This window comes from Trematomus bernacchii, unplaced genomic scaffold (assembly GCF_902827165.1).
Source record: "Trematomus bernacchii unplaced genomic scaffold, fTreBer1.1, whole genome shotgun sequence".
NCBI lineage: Eukaryota > Metazoa > Chordata > Actinopteri > Perciformes > Nototheniidae > Trematomus > Trematomus bernacchii.
Genome location: NW_022987656.1, coordinates 3,310,848 through 3,333,811, shown reverse-complemented (window position 1 = coordinate 3,333,811; position 22,964 = coordinate 3,310,848). Strand labels below are relative to the sequence as shown.

General features: G+C 40.2%; 1 protein-coding gene across 1 annotated transcript; it reads right to left on the bottom strand.

Annotated features, from left to right (window-relative positions):
- Positions 1-13,010: 13,010 nt before the first annotated feature.
- On the bottom strand, positions 13,011-22,801 carry LOC117486657 (semaphorin-4E-like). The gene is made up of 15 exons (XM_034135164.1): positions 22,793-22,801; positions 18,100-18,199; positions 17,185-17,330; positions 16,928-16,990; positions 16,740-16,835; positions 16,094-16,193; positions 15,810-15,920; positions 15,554-15,702; positions 15,272-15,447; positions 15,024-15,174; positions 14,721-14,943; positions 14,514-14,632; positions 14,221-14,387; positions 13,747-13,817; positions 13,011-13,618 (listed from the first exon to the last, which is right to left on the bottom strand). The coding sequence occupies exons 1-15, from the start codon at positions 22,799-22,801 to the stop codon at positions 13,011-13,013; spliced, it is 2,289 nt and encodes a 762-aa protein (XP_033991055.1).
- Positions 22,802-22,964: the final 163 nt, after the last annotated feature.

The window sequence follows — 22,964 nt, the reverse complement described above, 5'->3', positions numbered from 1 at the left end:
GGTCCTGCCAACTCTGTGTCCTGTCCTGTTGGAGGTCCCGCCGACACCTGTTCCACCGGGGGTCCTGCCAACTCTGTGTCCTGTTCCGTTGGGGGTCCAGTCGACACCAGCCCATGTCATGTTCAGGACCCCGTCTACGCCTGTCCCGTCGGCTCCGGTTCCTGTCCGGCCGATACTGGTTCCTGCTCGTCCTCCGGAGCTGTCCCGTCGGCGCTTTCCTGCCCGGCCTCCGGAGCTGTCCCGTCGGCGCCTTCCTGCCCGTCCTCCGGAGCTGTCCCGTCGGCGCCTTCCTGCCCGTCCTCCGGAGCTGTCCCGTCCGCGCCTTCCTGCCCGTCCTCCGGAGCTGTCCCGTCCGCGCCTTCCTGCCCGTCCTCCGGAGCTGTCCCGTCGGCGCCTTCCTGCCCGTCCTCCGGAGCTGTCCCGTCGGCGCCTTCCTGCCCGTCCTCCGGAGCTGTCCCGTCGGCGCCTTCCTGCCCGTCCTCCGGAGCTGTCCCGTCGGCGCCTTCCTGCCCGTCCTCCGGAGCTGTCCCGTCGGCGCCTTCCTGCCCGTCCTCCGGAGCTGTCTCGTCGCCGCCTTCTTGTTCGCCCTCGAGCCCGGCCCCCTGAGTGCCGCAGTCTTCGCCCTCGAGCCCGGCCTCCTGAGTTCTCCAGCCGCGGTCTTCGCCCTCGGGCTCGGCCTCCTGATTCTTCCAGCTGCTGCCTTCGCCCTCGAGCCCGGTCCCCTGAGAGCCGCTGCCTTTGCTCTCATGCCCGGCCCCCTGAGTTCGCCCGCTGTGGCCGTCGCCCCTTTTTGGACTCTGCCTTGCCCCCGGGCCGTCCGCCCGGGACCCCTTTCGGGCCCGTCCTCCGGACCCCCTCCACCCACCCTTTTGGAAGTGTTAGACTATGTTTTTTGGGACGTCTGGGATCCGTCCCTTGAGGGGGGGGGTTATGTCACGATCTGTCTGTGTTGTGTTTTGTCTTGTCTTTTTCTGTCTCTGGTTCCTGTTTTGTTTTGAAATGTTTTCCTCCTTGTGTCTTCTCTGTTCCTTCTTCCTGTGTTTGCCTTCCTGTCTTAGTTTCCCTGGTGTGTCTGATTGTTTGATTGTGTTCACCTGTTGCCCTTGTGTTTCTGCCTCCCTTACCCCAGCTGTGTCTCGTCTTGTGATTACCCCTCTCTGTATTTAGTCTTGTCTTCCCCTGTGTGCCTTGTCGGTTCATTGTTTGTTTCTGTAGAACCTATGTGTTTCATGCCATGCTATTGTTCAGCTTTTGGATTAAAGCTCGTTTTCGTTTCTAGACCTTGTTACTTTGTTTGATAGTCTGCATTTGGGTCCTACCCTTCCACGCATTCCTTACACCTTTAGTCCCGCCCACAGGAGATGGGAGCGGAGGAGTCGAGGAGGGGAACTGAGGAGAGGAGTCGAGGAGGGGAACTGAGGAGAGAGGAGGGGAAGCAGCAGGCGTTTAGAGAAATGAGAAATCCTCTCCTCTGATTTTAAAGAGACGTCCATTAATGATGACAGGAGGCACAGCAGCACTCTGTCTGATGGACAGAACTGTGTTCATTACAACTTATATATATATATATATATATATATAATTTCCCACTTCCCAATGAATGGAAAATCTCAAGTAAAGTATAAATAGGTCAAAAAAAGTACTTAAATATAATACTTGAGTAAAATGTTACTTTTGAAGGTTGTATAGAGAGACGAAGTCCATCCCTTTCCGGGGGACCTCCATGGGACCTTATTTCGGAAAGAGTATGTATTGAAGTCAATGGGGAGAGAAAGATTATCTTTCGATCCCGTTTGAATTGTGCCACGAATTACACATGTTTGTCAATTTAAAAGATAATTTTGCAAGTCAAAAAAAAGAAAAAAAAACGTTGTAAAACTGTGAAGTAACACTTTTTTTTGTGTGAAACCACTCAATTAACTACATCTCCCGTCTCGCACAACACACCAAGACGGCCGTCACGTTGGCACATTTCACTTCTTTCTTTCAGATTGAGGCGAAAAGTATTAAACGAGGTGAAAATCACTACAATAATACAATTATAAAATGCAATAACGTGCTTTAACCAGTAGGTGTCCCTTTCTATCAGCTGTGCACCGTTATGGCGTAAATACAGCCTATCTACCAATTGGATCAAATATAAAAGTCAGCCGAATTAGTGTTGATACTGCAAGGAGACGTATTGTGTGAAAAGAAATGTAAGATGTTGTTTAATTGCTGATATATTTAAGATCCACGTCAAGTATTCAGTTTTGGCGGTAGTTCCTGTTTGTCTAGAAGTCTTGTCATCAGGGCTCTATACATAGACAACTACGGCAGATATGTCATATTTAATGCCGCCGAAACGTGTATTACAATGCCGTTATGTGATGACTTTCAAAGAGAAAAGCAAGCACACTCGGAATAATGTATTATTTCATTTTTTTATACAGTCTATGGTTGCTACAGAGGATTGTGGGTAATGTCCGTCAAACTTCCGGGTTCCTCCATGATGGGACCTTATTTCGGAAAAAGTATGCATTGAAGTCAATGGAGAGAGAAAGATTATCTTTCGATCCCGTTTGAATTGTGCCACGAATTACACATATGATGTTTGTCAATCTTAAATAATCATTTCTATGTCAAAAAAGTCACAGTTTGTCGTAAAACTGTTGAAATATAAGACTATGAAATGTGTGTGTATGTACAGCTCTCAACATGCCCAGACTTGCAGTGATTTTCACCTCTTTTAATACCACATTACGTCACACGTTTGATGCGCGCCCGTGATTGAACATCTCTTTATTTAAAAAAATACGGGGAATACGGATCTCGGGGTCTCCCCTGGGTCTCCCTCCATGCTCCCTGTGCGACGCGTCATATGACGTCACATGTTTGGCGTGCCTGGATTGAAAATGCTTTATTTAAAACAAAACAAGGACAATAAACAAAGCAGTCTTCGCAACGGCCGGACAAAATACTTTGAGCCGCCCTATAGCCAAAGACACTGTTTAAAGCATAATAAAGACAATATATAGAGAGCATAATGTTTTTAATGCAATGCAGCAACGTATGCTTCAGCAGAGAATAGCCCGCGGCGGGAAGCATTCGCTCGCGATCTCAAGAAGCCTATGGACATCCCGGAAAGTTGAAAATGTACGCTAAGGGCCGCCCCCCTTGCGTTGGAAAAAGACCACAGGGGACCTTGACATAACGTCAACATACGCCGACCTGGGAGTGAGGATGTGTTGGCCTGACAATAACCACACCTTCTCTGAGGTGCAGCGTCACAAACAAATGATGGTCCTGATAGACTACAAAAATATTCGGTGTGCAGATCTTTGTTTTCACAATAAAAGTGTAGTTTCTTAGTGAATGTCCTGTACTGGTCTTAAAATCTCAGCTTTTAATTTTCCTCTTGGATGTTCTTCTTGACCCTCAGAGAAGGAGAAAATGTTGAATCGTGTCTTTCAGGCATGTCCTTTCCTAACAAAAATGACAGGAAACATAAAACATATTATTGCAGAACAAGTGTGTTATTTATGAAAGTGGTGTGTTTGTGTGTAGATATAATTATTTTGTAATTGTAATGTTTTGTTTTATTTCAACAGTGAGCTACAAAGACAATCAGATTATGAATGAACAGTATGACATTCATCAACATTGAAATATATTTTATTATCAAAATAATATTTAACTGTTATCAAAACGTTGTGCAACTGTAGAAGCTTGCTCTGTTATAAAAGAAAAAGAATAGAATAACTTTTACCACGTTTTTTACAGATAATATTGAGAGATAAATAGTAGCAGTTCTCACTATGTGTCAAATATCTTTGCCTTCAATACCTTAAATTAGAAAGCTGACAAAGTCATATTACTTATTAACATCTAAATGTAACCTTTTGCATGGAAAAACCCCTCAACTTCACTGATGTGTAGGTGATCTAGTATTTAGTATTGTTTAATGGAATGTATATCAGTGTATTAAAGTCAATACATCATTTATTTAAACCAATATCTTTCTTGATTCTTTGTACAGTATGAAAAAAGAGTCTTTGTACCTGTGCTGAAGTTCACTGCTGTGAGGAGTCCAGTTCTGTCTCTCACTCTCTGGTCCATCCTGTCTGCATCACCTGGACACTTTAAACAAACAGATATATATGTAAAGAACCATGTGTACAAACAATATAACTTATTCTCTTCTGTTGAACATGTTGGATTGTGTATTGTCCGAGTCAGGGTCCTTTTTATTTTACTGTAACTTTGGAAGTTGTGTTACCAATGCTTACTGTTTATTTGATACCAATTTGGTAATACAATTAATAAAAACAACAAGGTTTGGGTTCGTTCTTCAGATGACTGTGACGTTAACGTGTACGCTCAATAATGAACTCCAGCTCAACCAACCATATTTAATATCTAAGTAATCATCTTGAAATATGACATTAATAATTGTAATATACACACATCTTATTGTGAGGTTGATTTCACATACACTACTTCGACGTTAGCTTGTCTACATAGTTGAGCATAGCCAATTTAAATTAACCTTAGCGATGCATACAGTTCCTACCTACATAATAAAATATCTCTCTAAGTTACAAGGATGACCTTATTTTATCAACCTCAAACAGAAGCCGTTTGTTCTACAGTATTATCCCACTTAACGCTTAACACTTGTCTATTTCGTTTGAACCTTTATATATTAGGGATGGGAACGATTAATCGAATATTCGAAATTATTCAGGTATTCGAATATGAGAATATGAGTTATGAATATTTTTTATTGTAATTTTTTTTTTTGGGAGGGGTGCCTAAGTTGATTACATATGATCAAATGTAATAATTCAATGTATACGACAGTGCCATAGCTATGTGTGTTAGGTCTAAAGGTGTGTTTTGCTCCGCTCACCGGTCCCTCACAGCGGGCAGAGCTGCAGGTGCTGATCTCTCTCTCGCGTCCGGTTATACTTCACTCGCGTTTATGTCCAAATCCATCAGATCTAGCTAGTTCTAGCTAATGATATGGCTGCTGCCCCTGCCTACACGCAGATCACGCAGACTCAAACCTCATCTTATGCCCAAATTCCAGCTGAGAGGGTCTTCTCTACAGCTGGCCTGATTGTGAATCGTCTCCGCACCCGCCTCTCCCCTGAGTACACATGCTCATATTCTTAAACAAGAATGAGTATTGAATAGCTGCATTCTGTGCATAGGCCCTGTTATAGGTTGTTGATCTCTGTTGTAATAGGGTTACGTTACCCTAACCCGTTATGTTGTTCGTGTATGATCCCTCTTTAATTTAAAAACCAAGTTGTGTTTTAAGCATGAAAGCTACATTTGACAAATTCGACTTGGTTTCTATACTTATTTGAACATGTATTTATTTTTTTATTTTTTTTGTCAACATTTTTCCCACATTTTATTTTTTTTACAGGATATGTACTGTGAAGCTGACCGTTGACTGGCCCGACCAAGCAAGGACGCAGAGGCAGAGAGTTCACATATAACCCGGTGTGGGCATTTATTTAATCATAGACACATGACACAGCCTCAATCTGACTGTCCATGTGAACACCATCACCAACCACAAGGATCTCACCCACACTGACAGGAAAAACAGAGCCTAAATACACCCAGACCAATCAAACCAACAAGAGACACAGGTGAGTGGGGAGGAGACAACACAGGGCACCAGGTGCACACAATCAGCAGCAACAGACATGGGGGAGTGATATGTCAACTTTACACAGTGGTAACTTGTACAATTAATGCAACTTAACGTCATCATTTATACACCCTCAACATATTATTTGCACCCTGATTATTCTCAACCGCTGTCATTCTTACACCAGCATAAATACTTTCGGCGCTCTCTGTAACTCCCCTATCTTTTCAGGCGGAGCCGAGGACCCGACCAGCACCTGCCAGACGACATTCCAATCAATACGGTTTAATCAGTTAATAAATACTACCTCAATAATTAGTATAAATTATGTAAAATGTGCAAATATGTAATGCCAAACTGTACTGTGCAATCACGCTAATAAAGTGCAAACTGTTCACTAAAGTGCTGAGTGACTTTATCTCTGCAAAGGGAAGTTGTTTTATAAAGTGCAAACTGTTCACTAAAGTGCTGAGTTACAAGGCCCGAAGCCGTCAGTCCACAGTGACGAAGTTACCTTCGCCACATGTACATTTCGGTTAATCGTTTTTTTGGGGGTCGAATATTCGAATATACATTTGCTTTCAAATTCCCATCCCTATTATATATACAGTCTATGGTTTTAACTTGGAGGCTACGATTAGCATCGTTAGCACATATGTTGTCACTACCCGATCTGCATCCCTGCCCTATCTGCAGTGCGCATGTGCGAGATGGTCCGCTATATTGGACAACTCTGTACGGCAACCCAACTAGGACACTTGACACAGTGGCGTTTGGCAAAGCACACAAAGAAAACTAAAAAAAACGAGAGAGATGAGTTATTGTTATTACAACGTGACTTCACTATTATTTAACAACTCTTTTTATTGGGTTCTTTTATTTGGGGTTAAGTACATTGTCAGAATAAGTGAGAAATGGATTTAACTTCTGTTAGACAGCTATATGCCATACATTTTTGCATACATTCACAGTAAATATTTATTCAGTATCATAGCTGTCTAACAGAAGTTAAATCCATTTCTCACTTATTCTGATAATGTACTTAACCCCAAATAAAAGAACCCAATAAAAAGAGTTGTTAAATAATAGTGAAGTCACGTTGTAATAACAATAACTCATCTCTCTCGGTTGTTTTAGTTTTCTTTTTGTGCTTTGCCAAACGCCACTGTGTCCAGTTGTCCAATATGGCGGACCATCTCGCACATGCGCACTGCAGATAGGGCAGGGATGCAGATCGGGTAGTGACAGTAGCTACCACTCGCTTACACGCTAACCCAAGCCTTAACATTAATTACATAGCTGATTAAAATCATAAAAACATGAATAAAGTACTTGAATTTCACTTACCTGAAGTCTTTACACTGGCTTCCTGTGTGTCAAAGAATAGATTTCAAAATATTGTTGCTGGTTTATAAAGCTTTGAATGGTTTAGGCCCAAAATACATGTCTGACCTACTGCTAAATTATGAACCATCCAGAACCCTCAGGTCTTCAGGGACTGGTCAGCTTTCTGTCCCCAGAGTCAGAACTAAACATGGTAAAGCAGCATTCAGTTATTATGCTCCGAATATCTGGAACAAACTCCCAGAAACCTGCAGGTCCGCTGCAACTCTTACTACTTTTAAATCCAGGCTGAAGACTTTTCTTTTTGCCGCTGCTTTTAATTGAACTATTCACATCTTAAACTGCACTGTAACTTTTAACTTTTATCCATGTATTTTTTCTTTTAATGTTTATTTTATTATCTTTCCTTTTTAATGACTGATTTTAAATGCCATTTTTAAAATGTCTTCCATTTTTGTAAAGCACTTTGAATTACCTTGTGTTGAAAGGTGCTATATAAATAAACTTGCCTTGCCTTGCCTTGCCTTACCGCAAAACCGCATTCATGCACCGTCTGTTTTAACCGCAGAGCGAGTCACAATAGTCCGATATAAGCATGAAGAACAAACAAACACGGCCGGGTTCAAGTTGTGTTCCCTGGATGAGCTGAGCAGGCAGAGTCCCTGTAGCATGCATCACGGAGCTGCTAGCAGAGAGACAAGAAGTTTACAGCAGCAGTCACTGGACAGAGCTGTCACTCAATGTGACCACGCCCTAATTTATGCAAAAACGTTAAGACCTAATATAAATAAAAGGGTCATGTTATAAAACAATTCACTCAACAATTCATAATCATGAAGGTGGAATCTAACTATATCCTGAATAATTTGTATTGCATCCAGGGGTAGAAACATGTTTATTTCTGCTGTAAAGTTGGGCATTTTAACATGGGGGTCTATGGAAATTGATCCTTTCTGCAGTCATCGCCTATCGGCCAATAGATGAACTGCAGTTTGTGGCACTTCCTTATTGGCCTCCCGGCTCTGCCCCAGAGTTTGCCGCTTGGTCTCTACCAAACATTCTATGGTGTCTCCTCGTGTTTTTGTTTGTTTATTAACAAATTTAAAGAGAATTACCAATAATTATTTTAAATAGACAGTGATACTCTAGCTGGCCTGTGCAACACAGTCTTTATTGTTGGTTTGTTGTGCTTATGTGCATGTTGGCTCAACATAGTTAACTGAGACATTTTAATCGAACAGAGAAATGATTAGCATTGTTTATTTTATTAGCTATAACTTAGCTGTTAGCTATAACTGAGCATTTTCTGTTCTTGTTAGTCTGAATGTTATGACTAATGCCTATATGCATATGTTACCCAGTAAGTTTAGTTTGAACTACTTAACACTTTGATTATTTTGTTGAGTATCACTCATTTGAGGAAACATAGACAATGATAGTTATAAAAGGTACAATGAGTTCTGGCACTCATGCATGTCAGGTGCCAGCTCGATAAGCAAAGTTGTACTTATTAAAATATTAAAGGAGAGGTGTCATGCTTTTCCGGTTATTACCTGTCCCCTTGTGTGTTATGAAGGTTTTTATGCATGTAAACGGTGTGCAGAGTCAAAACCCTCAAAGTACACCCTATAGCGAGTACAACTCTAACACAGAAAATACCTCCCCAAAACGCCTCGTTGGAGATACGTCATTGTCCATTTGATTCTTCCGCGACGGCATGATGTCAAGCCGTACCCGGAACGAAATGGACCAATCCGTGGAGCCGTTACGTTACGTCCGCGGAGCCGTTACGTTAAGCCCCCGCTGATTGGTCCAAATTGACCAATCCACGGACTTCCTCACACACACATCTGTGTGCAGGGAGTAGGCAGCTCAGCTGATTTCTCCTCCCTGGCTGCAGGCTGATAACAGACAGTTGGGATCGCGGCAAAATTCTCTCTGCAGACCCATTCTCACAGCGTTTATCAACCTTTTTCTTACTCAATATCAAGCCACACTTACTGTTTTTACTTCGGCTGGGAGTTTGTGTGTGCTCAGGCAACACACTCTCGCTCCCTAAGCGTCCAGGAGCGACGCTTGGTCAGGGTCCCGTGGCGTCCAGTTGTGACGTGCCGAGGCTCCTTCAGCTTCATAAACGGACGCAAAGAGCTTTCAACTGATTGCAATGTATTCCCATCGGCGTCGGTATTTGACGCTTAGGGAAGCACGGCATTCGTTTGTGTCGGAGGCTGTTAAAGGCAATGTGAGCGTCCATTCCCATTGGATAACGGAGAATTGTACACCCGGAAGTAAGTATTCCCCTTACTGTCGATTGATTTGACAGTGATATCTCCACTACTCATCAACTCAAAAACACCAGATTATCCTTGTTAATTAAACGACATTGATTGGTTTTAGTGTGTGTACAATGCTTTTGTCACGTTTTCCCCTTCAATTCTGAGAAACAAGTCGTTTTCTATGAGTTTTGGATGGTCGAAGACATTACATTACCCACAATCCTCTGTAGCAACCATAGACTGTATAAAAAAATTTAATAATACATTATTCCGAGTGTGCTTGCTTTTCTTTTTGAAAGTCATCACATAACGACATTGTAATACACGTTTCGGCTGCATTAAATATTACATATCTGCCGTAGTTAACTCTATTTATAGAGCCCTGATGACAAGACTTCTAGACAAACAGGAATTGCCGCCAAAACTGAAAACTTGACGTGGATCTTAAATATATAAGCAATTAAACAACATCTTACATTTTTTTTCACACAATACGTCTCCTTGCAGTATCAACACTAATTCGGCTGACTTTTATATTTGATCCAATTGGTAGATAGGCTGTATTTACGCCATAACGGTGCACAGCTGATAGAAAGGGACACCTACTGGTTAAAGCACGTTATTGCATTTTATAATTGTATTATTAGATATTAATAGGAGGATGTGCAAAACAGACAAACTAATAAGGCTTTATTTAAACATTAAAGAATACTTTAGGTTAAGGTCTTCTTTTGAATAAGAAAAAAGCTTTGGGGGTATAGAAGATGAATATGGAGGGATGAAACCCTCTTTGATGGTCACACATGCAGCACACAGCACACACAGTGACATTTGTATCTACAGATAAATATTAAGCCTGACAAAGTACTTAACGTCTAATATATTGCTTTCCTGCCATGTTAACTATGTTTAAGCATTTATTTTAACTGATATTATACATATGTATTATACTCTTATAAGATGTATGTAGATAGTATAAGAAATGTGCAGAATATGACAATGTAATGGTGGAGGTACACACATATTGATAGATGTCTTGTAATGCACTGTTGAGGAACCTGCGACCCAAGTTTATCATTTATTGCATAACTACACCGTAGTCGTGTATAATATGATATGTCAATAAACCTTAGAAAATCTTGAAATCTTGAAAGGGATGTGCAAAATAGTCATTATATACAGTCTTTAATGTCAATAAACCTTAGAAAATCTTGAAATCTTGAATGGGATGTGAAAAATAGTCATTATATACAGTCTTTAATTAACTATTAGTAGAGAATAACGACGAGTAAAGAATATACTTTATAGGGATCCTATAAAGCCTGTTTTTCATGTTTCAGGCTCGAAAATGACATGCCCAAAACAAATGACTACAACCTAACTTCTAAAAGGGTTATATGAATAATTTCTTTTATCAAAGCAAGGTTACATCTGTGAGTTGGATGTAGAAGTGTCAGAATCAATATAAATGTTTTTTATTTTAAAGAAAATTCAGATTTTACATAGTAAAAAACTGTAAATTATAGTGTCTGTCCAAAAATTATTTTTTACAGATAGTGAAAACTACCCTTGGATGATGGGTTAGTAGACTAAAAGCTTTAGGAATCCAAAGTACAACATATAATAAGTACCCTGTATCAAGATTGATGCAAAACAAGTGACATTTGACCTTTTTAGAGAGGTTTAGCCAAAACCACCCCACCTCTGAGGTGATTTGGGTGAAAATGTTTTTTTTTTCATATCTTTGGCCCCCCTTGCTCGATTTTGATGGTTGACGCCTCTTTCTGACCGTTAGAGCCAATAGAATCGAAGGGGGAGGCCCACATACACACTCATTGTAAAGAGAAAAGGTGAGGGCTGCGCGCATGTGAAATGCAGGGCAGAGTGGACCAATCTCTCCCTCTGGGATTTGGAAACTAAAAAGCAGTTTTATTGTTTATGGATTATCAGAAATAATTTCAAAGAGGGCACAGATACATTGGATGAACCTATGGATTAACTGCAGCATCGTTTTTTTATCGTTTTAATGCCATTGAAGACCAGTTTTGACCAAGGTAAGCAATGTTAGCGTTTCTAGCTACTTAGCTCCACATGTTATGATGTACGCTTTCGTTTATAGCGTCGCAAATGTTTATCACTGAGTGTTGAGGAGGGCACCGTTAGATTCAGTGTCTCCAGGACACCAAAAACGAGTGGTTGGCTGTGCATCTAGGATAAGTAATAAGGGAGTTATTGTGAGTTTAAGTGCCGTTTTAGGTTAAATTTTTTCGCTCGTGGCTAATTCAGAGGCTGAGTGCTAGCATTGTGGGGTTTTTTTGGAAAAAAAAATTAAAAAGATCAGTTAGCTGAGTTTCTTCCCGTTACATGGATATAAAACATTCATAGTTTTATTAAATATTAAGATTCCTTAGACGTTGTTTCCTGCAAATGACGCGTTTATCCGCCCGGTACCGGGGGGGCCGTGCGTAACAGGTTAATAAAATTATAAAATGCAATAACGTGCTTTAACCAGTAAGTGTCCCTTTCTATCAGCTGTGCACCGTTATGGTGTAAATACAGCCTATCTACCAATTGGATCAAATATAAAAGTCAGCCGAATTAGTGTTGATACTGCAAGGAGACGTATTGTGTGAAAAGAAATGTAAGATGTTGTTTAATTGCTTATATATTTAAGATCCACGTCAAGTTTTCAGTTTTGGCGGCAGTTTCTGTTTGTCTAGAAGTCTTGTCATCAGGGCAGAGTTAACTACGACAGATATGTCATATTTAATGCAGCCGAAACGTGTATTACAATGCCGTTATGTGATGACTTTCAAAGAGAAAAGCAAGCACACTCGGAATAATGTATTATTTAATTGTTTTATACAGTCTATGGTTGCTACAGAGGATTGTGGGTAATGTCATGTCTTCGGCCATCCAAAACTCATAGAAAACGACTTGTTTCTCAGAATTGAAGGGGAAAACGTGACAAAAGCATTGTACACACACTAAGGAGCCTCGGCGCGTCACAACTGGACGCCACGGGACCCTGACCAAGCTTCGCTCCTGGATGCTTAGGGAGTGAGAGTGTGTTGGCTCAGGATGAGTTTGGCTGTGTTTCGCTATGTATCCTAAACAAGGAAACAACACCTCCACGGAGCTCAGCGCGATTCACAACGTCCCGACCAATCAGAGCACACTGTGCTCACAGGGAGGGTGGGGGCTGGAGCTTTTGGAGCTACAACGAGCCGTTAAAGGCAGAGAGTGAAATTCAGTGAATACACGTAGTTTACAGAGATGCTGTATGAGAAACCAATGTGAGTTTGGAAAAATGCACAATATAAATCTATTTTAGTAGACCTCAACAATGGAATTATGATCAGTGGAAATGGCCATGACACCTCTCCTTTAAGAAAACCTTGGCTATTAACCCAGCCTTTAATGGCCCTGTTCCATTTAATTGGCAAAGAAGAGGCATTGTTAATGTCATAAGTGATAATGATTGGTTCTATCAACTCATGTTATAAAAAATGCCTACTGTATGTTTATTATGTACTCTTAATCAAGGAATAGCTTGATGTCCAATTGAACAGCAGAACAGCAAAATCAATGCATTTGAGTTGATTTTTTCTTTCTGTAATAAAATGTGGTCCTCCAAGGCTGCAATCTGAATCATCACTCACCTTGGATATCATTTGTTACTTTTGTATTTTGCATTTATTGGAACATATCTGTGATACAAAACAGTTTGTAAGGGAAGGTGTTCACCCTGAGATCTCGATTGCTGTGCAGCCATTGACAGTGTCTGCCTCCACCTCCACCTCTAGGTTTGCCAAGGTGATTTCTGGGAGAATGAGTATAGCTTTAACACTCCTAGCCTCCACACTCTGCTCCTCTTCCTGGTCACAGTGTCGATCAGAGGTAGGGTCATAGTGAAAGAAAGGACTAATGATCATGTGATTGTTGTTCTTGTTTACGTTGCCACAACCAATGTGATTTTGCTTTTTTGCCTGTATGCGTCTGATCACGAGTACACTGCATATGAGCAATATCAGCAAGCAGGACAAGATGATAACAGCTGCCTTCAATGTCCTGACAAGAGTGCTAGGGTCCTGAACCTGGACGAAGTACTGGACCACCGTCTTCCGGTGCACTTTACCCTTTACTGTTTCCACTGTCTCACAGGTGTAAATGCCAGACTCAGAATAGGATGGTCTGATGATGAGTCCCAGGCTCAGTACAGTGTGTCGGGGACCTGGAAGGAGGATGCTGTCCGAGAGGCGCCAGCTGATTGGGAGGTTTGTTTTAGGGGAACATGGAAGGAACTGCGCTATCCTGATGTTCAGGTGGACAATGGGATGTTTCTTTTTCACTGAGGAAAATTACACCAGATCACCAACAGACTTGTTGCATTTCTATGTTTCCTAAGGTTTTTTTTTATGTGTCTTATCATATGAATAATCTGTTATCAACTTTGAACCATAATTTCAATGATAAAACATGTATTATTGTTTGACTTATAATCAGAAATGGGGCACATCTGGAGGTCTCCATCAGTCAAACTCTGAATTCTGCAAGAAGAGAAAATATTTCTTTATCACTTTATCAATAATGTAAAACAATGGTGGCATACTCTGGTTCTGACAAGTGAAGCATATGTAAAAGTAACCTAAGTCTTTCTAATGGCCAGCAGTGTAAAACTCCTCCAGATTTATAGAAGTCAATAAGAAATGATTGTACTTTATTAATTTGCATCTTTGAAGTTAATTCAAGCATTTCGGTCACAACATTTATTTTTTCCATCTTCATGCATCACAGCTGGTTCAAGAAAAACACAAGTTGGCAATGGACAAATGCCAAACTAAAGGCTTCTAAACCGTAGTCCACACACCAATGAGTAACTTCATGGTGATTATACAGTCTATGGTAATAATTGACTATTGAAAGTAAAACATTATAAGAGTTTTCATTTACATAGACTTAAGAAATGCGCCGACAACCGACACACACTGGCCGCTGATCATGTCCCAGCCACAGTAAGGGTCTCTGGCAAGAAGGCAGTCATCGCATGATGTGTAGCGGCTGCAGTCCCTTACATTAACTTGAACAGCAACGCCATTGGCACCACTGTACAATTGGCCCTACAGAAACAATAGTTCAGGACTGAGTTTAGAGACTCCCTAAAAGTTGTTCAAGTCTCAAGGAATCAGGGTATTTCACATTTTTTAATTAGAATTTTGAAACAACTCTAGGGACTTGGGCCCTACTGTTTTGGAAGACAGCTGGAGAAAGTTGACAGGCTGAGGAGTTGGAAACACTTGCAGCTCCTCAATGACGCGGCCTTCCTCACCATCAAACCTCACTGCCTTCTGAAGCCAACCAGAGTCTATTGGAGATGAATTACATGGATTGAATAAACCAAAGCATTTGTGTTATTGGGTTGGATAAAATGTCTGCACAAGCTTGTTGCATACCTGTGCCAATAAACATCACTTGATGCAGTTGTCCATCAAGTGATGTGACTTGGTCCACTACAATTTTGGAGAAAAGTGTCCCAATGCGGACCAACAGAGGCTTGCCAGTGATCGGTGTGACAGCCCCTTCCATCAGAGGGTGGTTTTTCACAAACAGCAGGGTTTTGTCTGAGAAGTCGAGAGAGGTCATCACACCTTCCGCCCGCAGTTCATCGTTAATGCACTGAAAGAACGAGACCGAAACAAATCTATATGATAAACCCTATTAATTATGTAATTTATTGTTCTATGCGTGATACTTACTGAACCAGAGTGAGGGAATGGCTCCTCTCCTGTGTATGTGTCCCAGCTCCCAGTATCACTCTCAGTCAAAAACCTACCACTGAACACCCGGCTAATGTCGGAAAGCTTGTAGGCACAGACAGCAGACTGACTGCAAGCACCTGAGGACTCCCTGTGACAGATACAGAAAGGATTTCCAGGTATTTTCTATTTCATTTTTCATTTATAACTTAATCTATACTCTTTATACAGTCCAAGCAATGACTTACGAGTTAATGGTGAACGTGGCATAAAAGATGCTATCCCTCCAGTCTTTTTGGTCTTGGAGAAGGAACGTGTCCTGGACCAGGGATGGGGAGCCAACATTGCCAAATGGACAGTCCAAACGGACCTTTAAGAAAGAAGTCCATTTTCCCTGCAGGGTCCTTTGGCCCCCCATGTCACTCTAAATAATCGTTATAATTACTATTAGCTTAATTTTCATTTATGGATATGTTGAGCTATAGTGCAGGTGTTTTAAGTTTCTCAATCGGATGAATTTACAGACGGACCTTACAGACACGGGCAATTCTTGATACCTGCATGTTGCCATGACGTTCCTCTACAGCGTTCTCAGTGAAGAACAACACAACAAAGTCGTCTATACCGTCCTCACTGTTTTTGCTTGCTTCAACGAGGCTTAAGGATATCATGGTAGGCTCTAAAAACGGAAGCATAAAAGGTCGGAAAACAAAAGACTCAAGTGTGTACGATGATGAACAGAATAAAATGTTGCATGATTCTGTTTAGTATGTAAGAGCAACTTGCCATTGAACCAGGAGAGTAACATTTCAGTCTTGAGAGGGTTCAGTCCATGTCTCTGAAACACCAGTTCTGTGCCAAGAAAGTTTGAGGAAGCGGCCGAGTAGAAAGTGTTTCCTGTCAAGTTAAAATAAAACAGTTGTGCGTCATTATTTTTATCAAAACTCTAACAAACGTTGCATTTTTTCTGACCCTAACCTTATTACAACCAGATAGTTATCTCAGGAAAGCAGTCATACAAAAAAACTGAAATAAAGTGTTAGAAAATCTGTAAACAGTTATGTACTTACCATTCATTAGGGTGGCAAAGTGTTGGTGAGGGTCAAAGGGAACTTTCCCCCTACTCACCTGCTGATTTCCCTCAAGGGACACATTTCCATTTGTGAAAGTCTGTTGAAGCAAATGTTAATGTACGTGGGACTCCAAGTCATCCATCAGTTTAAATTTCTTATTGAGCACAAGGGAAAAGTATAGCCTGGCTTTGTCCAACTGTGACAAAATCCACAACCTATAAAGTGTAACAATCAACACTTTTTTTCTTGCTTTATTTTCATGTCTCTAGTTGCTAATCCAACTATAAACAACTGACTGGCAAAACAAAGACTTGGCCTAAATATTAGCTGGCTACACCAGGCCCTCAGAAATATTGACCTTTGACCTCAGTCGCAAAATGGCAGTCAGACCGAACACCGAGAGGTTCCAAAATGTCTCTCATAGTTGCCGCAGTTCGGCACATTTACATACCTGCTTATTGCCAGTTATCGTTGTCATTGAATGTTTTTTGATATGATTTGATCAGAAACATTAATTGGAAGTTTATAGACATCCCTTAATCCAATACAACTACTTAATTAAACAGAAACAGCACACAACAAAGCACCTGCCTTCATAATCTCAGTATATTAAATGTTTTGAAAGTTAAATAAATTGACTTGCCAAGTAGTCACATGCAGGGTTGAAAGCATTTGTCCCACACACTAGCATTGTACCATCCTCCAGTGTCTGTAGAGTCCGAATTAAGTTATCACATTCCTGTCGCAAGAACAAAAGTGATTAAAATGAAACTTTATAACCTGGGATGTTGGGAAATATTGCACTTACTTGCATTTTACTTCTCAGTATACCTTAGTGTCCTTTCCTTTCATTTGACAGAGGGCTTTGTCTGCTGAACTGACCGTCCATTTGGCCTGGAAGAAAAGAGAATACGGGATGACCAAGAACATCTTTAATACTTAATATGAGTGCAAATATAAAGAATTCTCGTGGTATTAGAAAAATAGTTCAAATAGTACGTGATTCCTATGCCAGCAGATTTGTTAACAGCTGTGTTATTTATTTTGTTCTTTTTTTGGTGTGGTATGTACAAATCTGAAGGTCTTACCTCACTGGTCTTTTGGGTGATGTCATCCAAGTTGAGTGTGAACACTTTCCCTCTGGCTCCGACCACAAGCTGGCCGATATCATCTCTTATCATCAAAGAGCTCAAGCTGTTAAAACCGGACTCTTCGAACTGCTTCAAGTTCATGTCTAAACCACAGAAAAATACAGGGAGCTGAAGGTTTTCAGATCTATTTATGCTCAAACAGTTCAGTTGTTCAATGTTCAATTGTCCTACTGTATAGCCTGTAATTTAAATGTATTTATCTAAGTATCTAGATAAGTAGTGTTATTTAGTCACTTGTTAGCGAACGCTGTTTTTAATGACGCAAAGACGCTTCAGATATTCACAAGTGGGATATTTACTGTATATTGTATGTGGTGGAACAAAATATGAAAATCTCGTAACCTTATGTTAACCACAGACCTTAGTTCAGACTTCTAACAACAAACACATGAAAAAAAAAAAGCTGACATCTAGACGAGGGGAACAGGAAGTGGTAAAATGCTAACTAATGCTCGGGTTTTAGGACTCATTCCTGCCTAACTCTACAATCCACAGTCTGTATGTTGCTATATGGCTAAGGGGGGTAAAAGTGATAATCTGCCAATTATGGGTTCACTGGTGCGATCCCAAACCCTGCAATCAACATGTCAAAGTGTCCTTGGGCAAGATAGTAAACACGAACGTTTAAGTGTATATAAGTCCCTTTGGATAAAGGCGTCAACTGAATAGCATGTAATGTTTTCCCTTGGCTGCTATATCTCAAAACTGTTACTGGTAGTGGATGTGTATTTTGTTAATTTTATGTCTGTTGTAGTCATACTGTATATTCAGCATGTCTTGTAACAATACAGTGTCATCATTGCTCCCTTAAAAGTATCATCTGTGGTCTATGTACAAAAGTATATGCCTTACCTTGGAAGGAAACACTCCTGCGGGGTTTGTTGCTTACTGTAAGGCCTTCACCGATGATGAGGAGGAAACAACAGAGCACCACACACTGTAAAAACTGTTGCTTTGGTAAAACTTAAAAAATATGTGTCAAGTGATTCCAAGCAATTTTAAGAGTTTAGTCAACTTTTGCAATTTTTGAGTTGGTGAAATGTACTTTCTTTAGTTTTCCTCTACTCAAGAATGTGTTACTTTGCTAAAACTTAAAAAATATGTGTCAAGCGATTCCAAGCAATTATAGGAGTTGGGTAAACTCACTAATGTGATTTTTTCTGCATATGAAAAGATGAGATGAGCCTACAATTAAAAGCCCAGATATTAAGTGTAACCAATGCAAATAACAATCTGCTAAGAACCACACGAGAATAAAGTAAATTATAAAACACAATTGAGTTGCCGGAACCTATATACGACAAACTCTTCCTGATTTCAATCCAACCCTTTAAATATTTGATAGCATTGAAACATCGCAGATTAAACAAATAAATTAAAAAAGGGAACGTTATGGACATGTTAATACATTTTATTAAAATGTGATCATTTCAAAACAGTTGTCATAAAAGAGTAACAAGTTTGTTTAAAAGCACAACACATTAACATACATGGAGACACATGGTTATTACTTGATGGTTATAACTGCATCTGGCTCTTGGGCAATGTATAACTTCATGCTGTGCATCACGAGCCTGTTGCACTTCGACCTCTGCTGTTCCCTGTAAATACAAACAAAACACTAAATTGAGTACAAATCAGGACACACCATGTGTTTTCCTCAAAACAAAAATCAAATCCGTCTTGAAAACATAACGAGCCAGTTTACATTAGCTGTTAACAGACGGTAACAGAGGTGCTATTCACATGCATTACAAGGGGTTTAAGCCATCAAAAAAAGGCTGGTTTGCAAGAAAATGAACCAAATAGTCATGATATTGATATAGTTCATAAAATGTCCAACTACTTATTTTTAACCCCACCTCATGCTCAGAGATTTATATAAAGTGCAGGGTTCTTACACCTTTTCCAAAGTCAAATTCAAGCACTTTTCAAGCATTTTCAAGGTGCATTTTCAAGCTTTTCAAGCATCTTACAGCTGTTGTAAATGACATATTTATATACACATACTTATACTCAAATGATTATTTCCCTACCTCACATTAAATCAGATGTTCTTTATGCTATAAACAACCAAATGTGTGTTTCATAATAGCATTCTACATGAGGATGAACAATTAAAAATGTTAGAAAAGAAAACTAAGTTTAATATTTCAAAATGAGTGACCCATCTGTACGTAGACTGGGCATCCCATATAACCTGGCTGAGCCAATATAAAACGATCAGCCAAATAACTTTTCAATACATTATTGATTACTATTTTTGAGGTACTTTTAGGTTGGCAGTAAACACAAGTCAGAGGTACATGGTGTACTTGTACTCCACTACAGTTCAGAGGTACATGGTGTACTTGTACTCCACTACAGTTCAGAGGTACATGGTGTACTTGTACTCCACTACAGTTCAGAGTTACACGGTGTACTTCTACTCCACTACAGTTCAGAGGTACACGGTGTACTTCTACTCCACTACAGTTCAGAGGTACATGGTGTACTTTTCCTCCACTGCATGTATATAATCCCTTTAGTTACTTCACAGATGTGGATGAATGATGTGAAATATAATCAAGTGTTAAATCAGACTTTAGTTCCACCTGGAGTAAATCCACAAGCTACCCTGCAGTATACAAAGTCATTCAAACTAGCTGCAACTTTACCAGCTTTGATAACACTTTCATGATCAATCATTATAAAACATATCATATACAATTATTAGGGATGCTCCAATCGCCAATTTTGGAGCCGATCGCCGGAATCAGTATCGGCCGATACCGCTCTCTTTTCCTCTCCCCCCCTCTCTCTCTCTCCTGACAGCCCGTCAGTATCTCCTGCAGCTCACTGATCCAGTAATGAGCGACCCGACAGTGAAGAATAAATATATTTATAACTAGTTTAGCTAGTTCCAGAGGTAGATAAAATAGCTAAGTGTGTTAGGTCTAACTCTTAATGTGTGTTCTGCTCCGCTCACCGGTCCGTCACAGCGGGTGGAGCTGCAGGATTTCTGCTTCACACACACGTTGCATGCCGCTATTTTATTGTCATTTTCGGACACTTAAAATACTGCCAGACTAGTGAAGCCATTTTGGCGAGCTTGTTTTGCCGCGCACAGAGAAAAGTGTCATGTATTTTACATGCAACGATAGCCTAATCTAAAATGCTCTACTATGGCGTACCTTTCGTGTGGTGTGGCTCGTCAGCGCAGACTCTCGCATCGTTATTGTTGCACACTTTGCAGGAGGCTACTCTTGGGCTTCGCTTGACCCTCGTCTTAGCCATGGCTTGTATTTGTCTTCTGCTAGCCAACGCTCGTTGAAATGGCAACCTCCTGGCATACTGTCATCTATCACTCTCATCAGAATGCCCAGGTCACACACGTAACAAAAACACTTGCCGGTCACGCGCATTGCGCGGGAAGGCCGGAGCGGAGCTGTTTTATGTAAAAGCGAAGCAATTAAGCGCGCTCCGACTTCTTTATTTTCTTTTAATCTAAAAAGCGAAGTAAAGCATTTACAATTTCAAGCACTTTATCCCAAATTCAAGCACCATTCCCAAAATTCAAGCACTTTTCAAACCTTGAAAACACCTCGTACAATTTCAAGCATTTTCAAGGATTTCCAGCACCCGTACGCACCCTGAAAGTGGCACATGGGTCCTAGAATAAAAAGAACCGACGATTATTTCAACTTTTATCTTGATAAGTGAGAGCGCAGGCCAGTCTACATGAATGCAGGGCAAGGCACGTTTCTGTCCAAAGGTTTCCATGATGGAGTCGATAATGTTTTAAAATATCACTTTGAGTGGTATCCCATCTGTGATTAAAAAAATAGAAATGGGTACGTTTACCTGATGCTCATTATATTGGTATGCAAACATAACACGTCTTGAATTAACCTCTGAAACAACAACTAGTCTGACACACTCAAGGGCTTACCTAATGTGAACCTGAAGTCCATAGCAGGAGGCAAGAGGAGGTGTGACTGTTTTCTGGTGAGGCAAATGAAAGAACAAAATAGTTACATGATGACAATGTAACAATCATTTCAGTAGAATTCATCAAAACATATTTAATTAATTAATGGAATCAAACATTAAAACACAAGTATCATTTAAAACGGTATTGTATTTATATACATTTATAAGGATGGCATTTATTAAGGATGGTATTGTTAGATACCAGTACAATTCCATGATTCTCTACACAGCAGATCCTAATAACTTCAATATACACTCCTTTATCTCGTTTGCATACTGTCTAATATCTACTTTATGTTGTAGTAAAACATCTCCTTAATAAAACTGTATTTATTGATATTTCTCGCTAAAGACTGCATTTTACTGTTCTAGATTGAACACATCTTGCTGACGTTATACATGCCTCCTCGCCCAATACACAATTTTACTGAATTGCGCCTGAATGCACCTTAACTGAAGTCACCTCCGTGACTTTCTACTGAGAGCTAACGTTAACTCTCCTGCAGATTCCAACATGGATTTGCATCTATAGCGTTGCATAAGCATGAAAAATATAGTTTGCACTTAATTTTGTATAATAACAACTCGATGCTGTAACTGCAGACTATGAGTTTAAATTGGGTACACTAAGATTGTAGAAAGATAATTCATTGCTCACAGTAAAACAAACGGCGAAATACATATAGAGGAATTAATATCAAATAGGCGCATTAGTAACTTACTCTTACATAACCGCTGGGTTATAAAGTAGTAGGGAATAGTTTTAACGGAGGTATTTTATCGCACAACATGCACGGCAGGAGAGCCTCTGAGCCCCGCGGCCGCATCACGGTGCCCGGGCCAACGCTTAGAGCGGCATAGGGGAACAGTTTGCGGAGTTGATTCTTAATACGTACTCTTAACTTAACCACTTTTAACAGAATTGCGTCGGTAAGCACTTGATGCAAACTTTGCCCAACAACTTTGCGTGAAGAAATAGACTACATGAGCACGACAGGGCTGAGTCTAACTTTAACAGCAGTAATGGCGCTGGCATGCATTAAAATGTCGATGTTTCGTTCAAAACAGTGAATACAAGAAAAGTAAATAACACTTTCTAGTTAAAAAGCAGTAATTAATAACTCAGGTGGCATGCTTACTTGTTTTATGATGGTTTGAGGAGGATCCAACGCAAACACATGTCCAACTGCTGAAGAACCAGTGCAAAGAGGAACAGGAAGTCTCACACCGCGGTATTCTCGTTTGAGGGCGTGGCATGACCGTGGCGTTGAAAAAAGCATTTTTATTACGTTTTCCAAAACGTCTTTTTAAAGAAAGTTCAGAAAATGTGATATGAATTTACAAATGAATGAGTTCTTAAAACATGTTCTCATTGTTGCTTACGTGTTACTTATTTAAACGCACATTGAAAAAAAACTAATTTAGGGCAAGTAAATTACATAAAAAAATTGAGTTTTGTTGATTTCACCATCGGAACTGTTTTTACAGTGCAGGATGTCTCATCATGACCTATAGGCTGTAGTACAGTAGGTCAATAAAACATACAATTTAGATCAGATATATTAACTCTCACAGCAATCATTTATCATAGCAGTGACTCAACATGCAACAGGATTATGTAATAAGGACACACAAAAAGGTGTGTTTCAGTGTTGGTGTATAGACTGCCTGAATATGCTTCATGAAAGGTAGGATTCCTTCTAAATAAAATCTCTGATCAGACGACACATTTTTTATAATAACTA

Coding starts and splice junctions, on each gene's coding strand:
- LOC117486657 (XM_034135164.1), bottom strand. Junction 13,818..14,220: donor GGCGCATTTCTTAAGTCTAT/GTAAATGAAAAC, acceptor CTCTTCTTGCAG/AATTCAGAGTTTGACTGATG. Junction 13,619..13,746: donor TAAGTCAAACAATAATACAT/GTTTTATCATTG, acceptor AATTTTCCTCAG/TGAAAAAGAAACATCCCATT.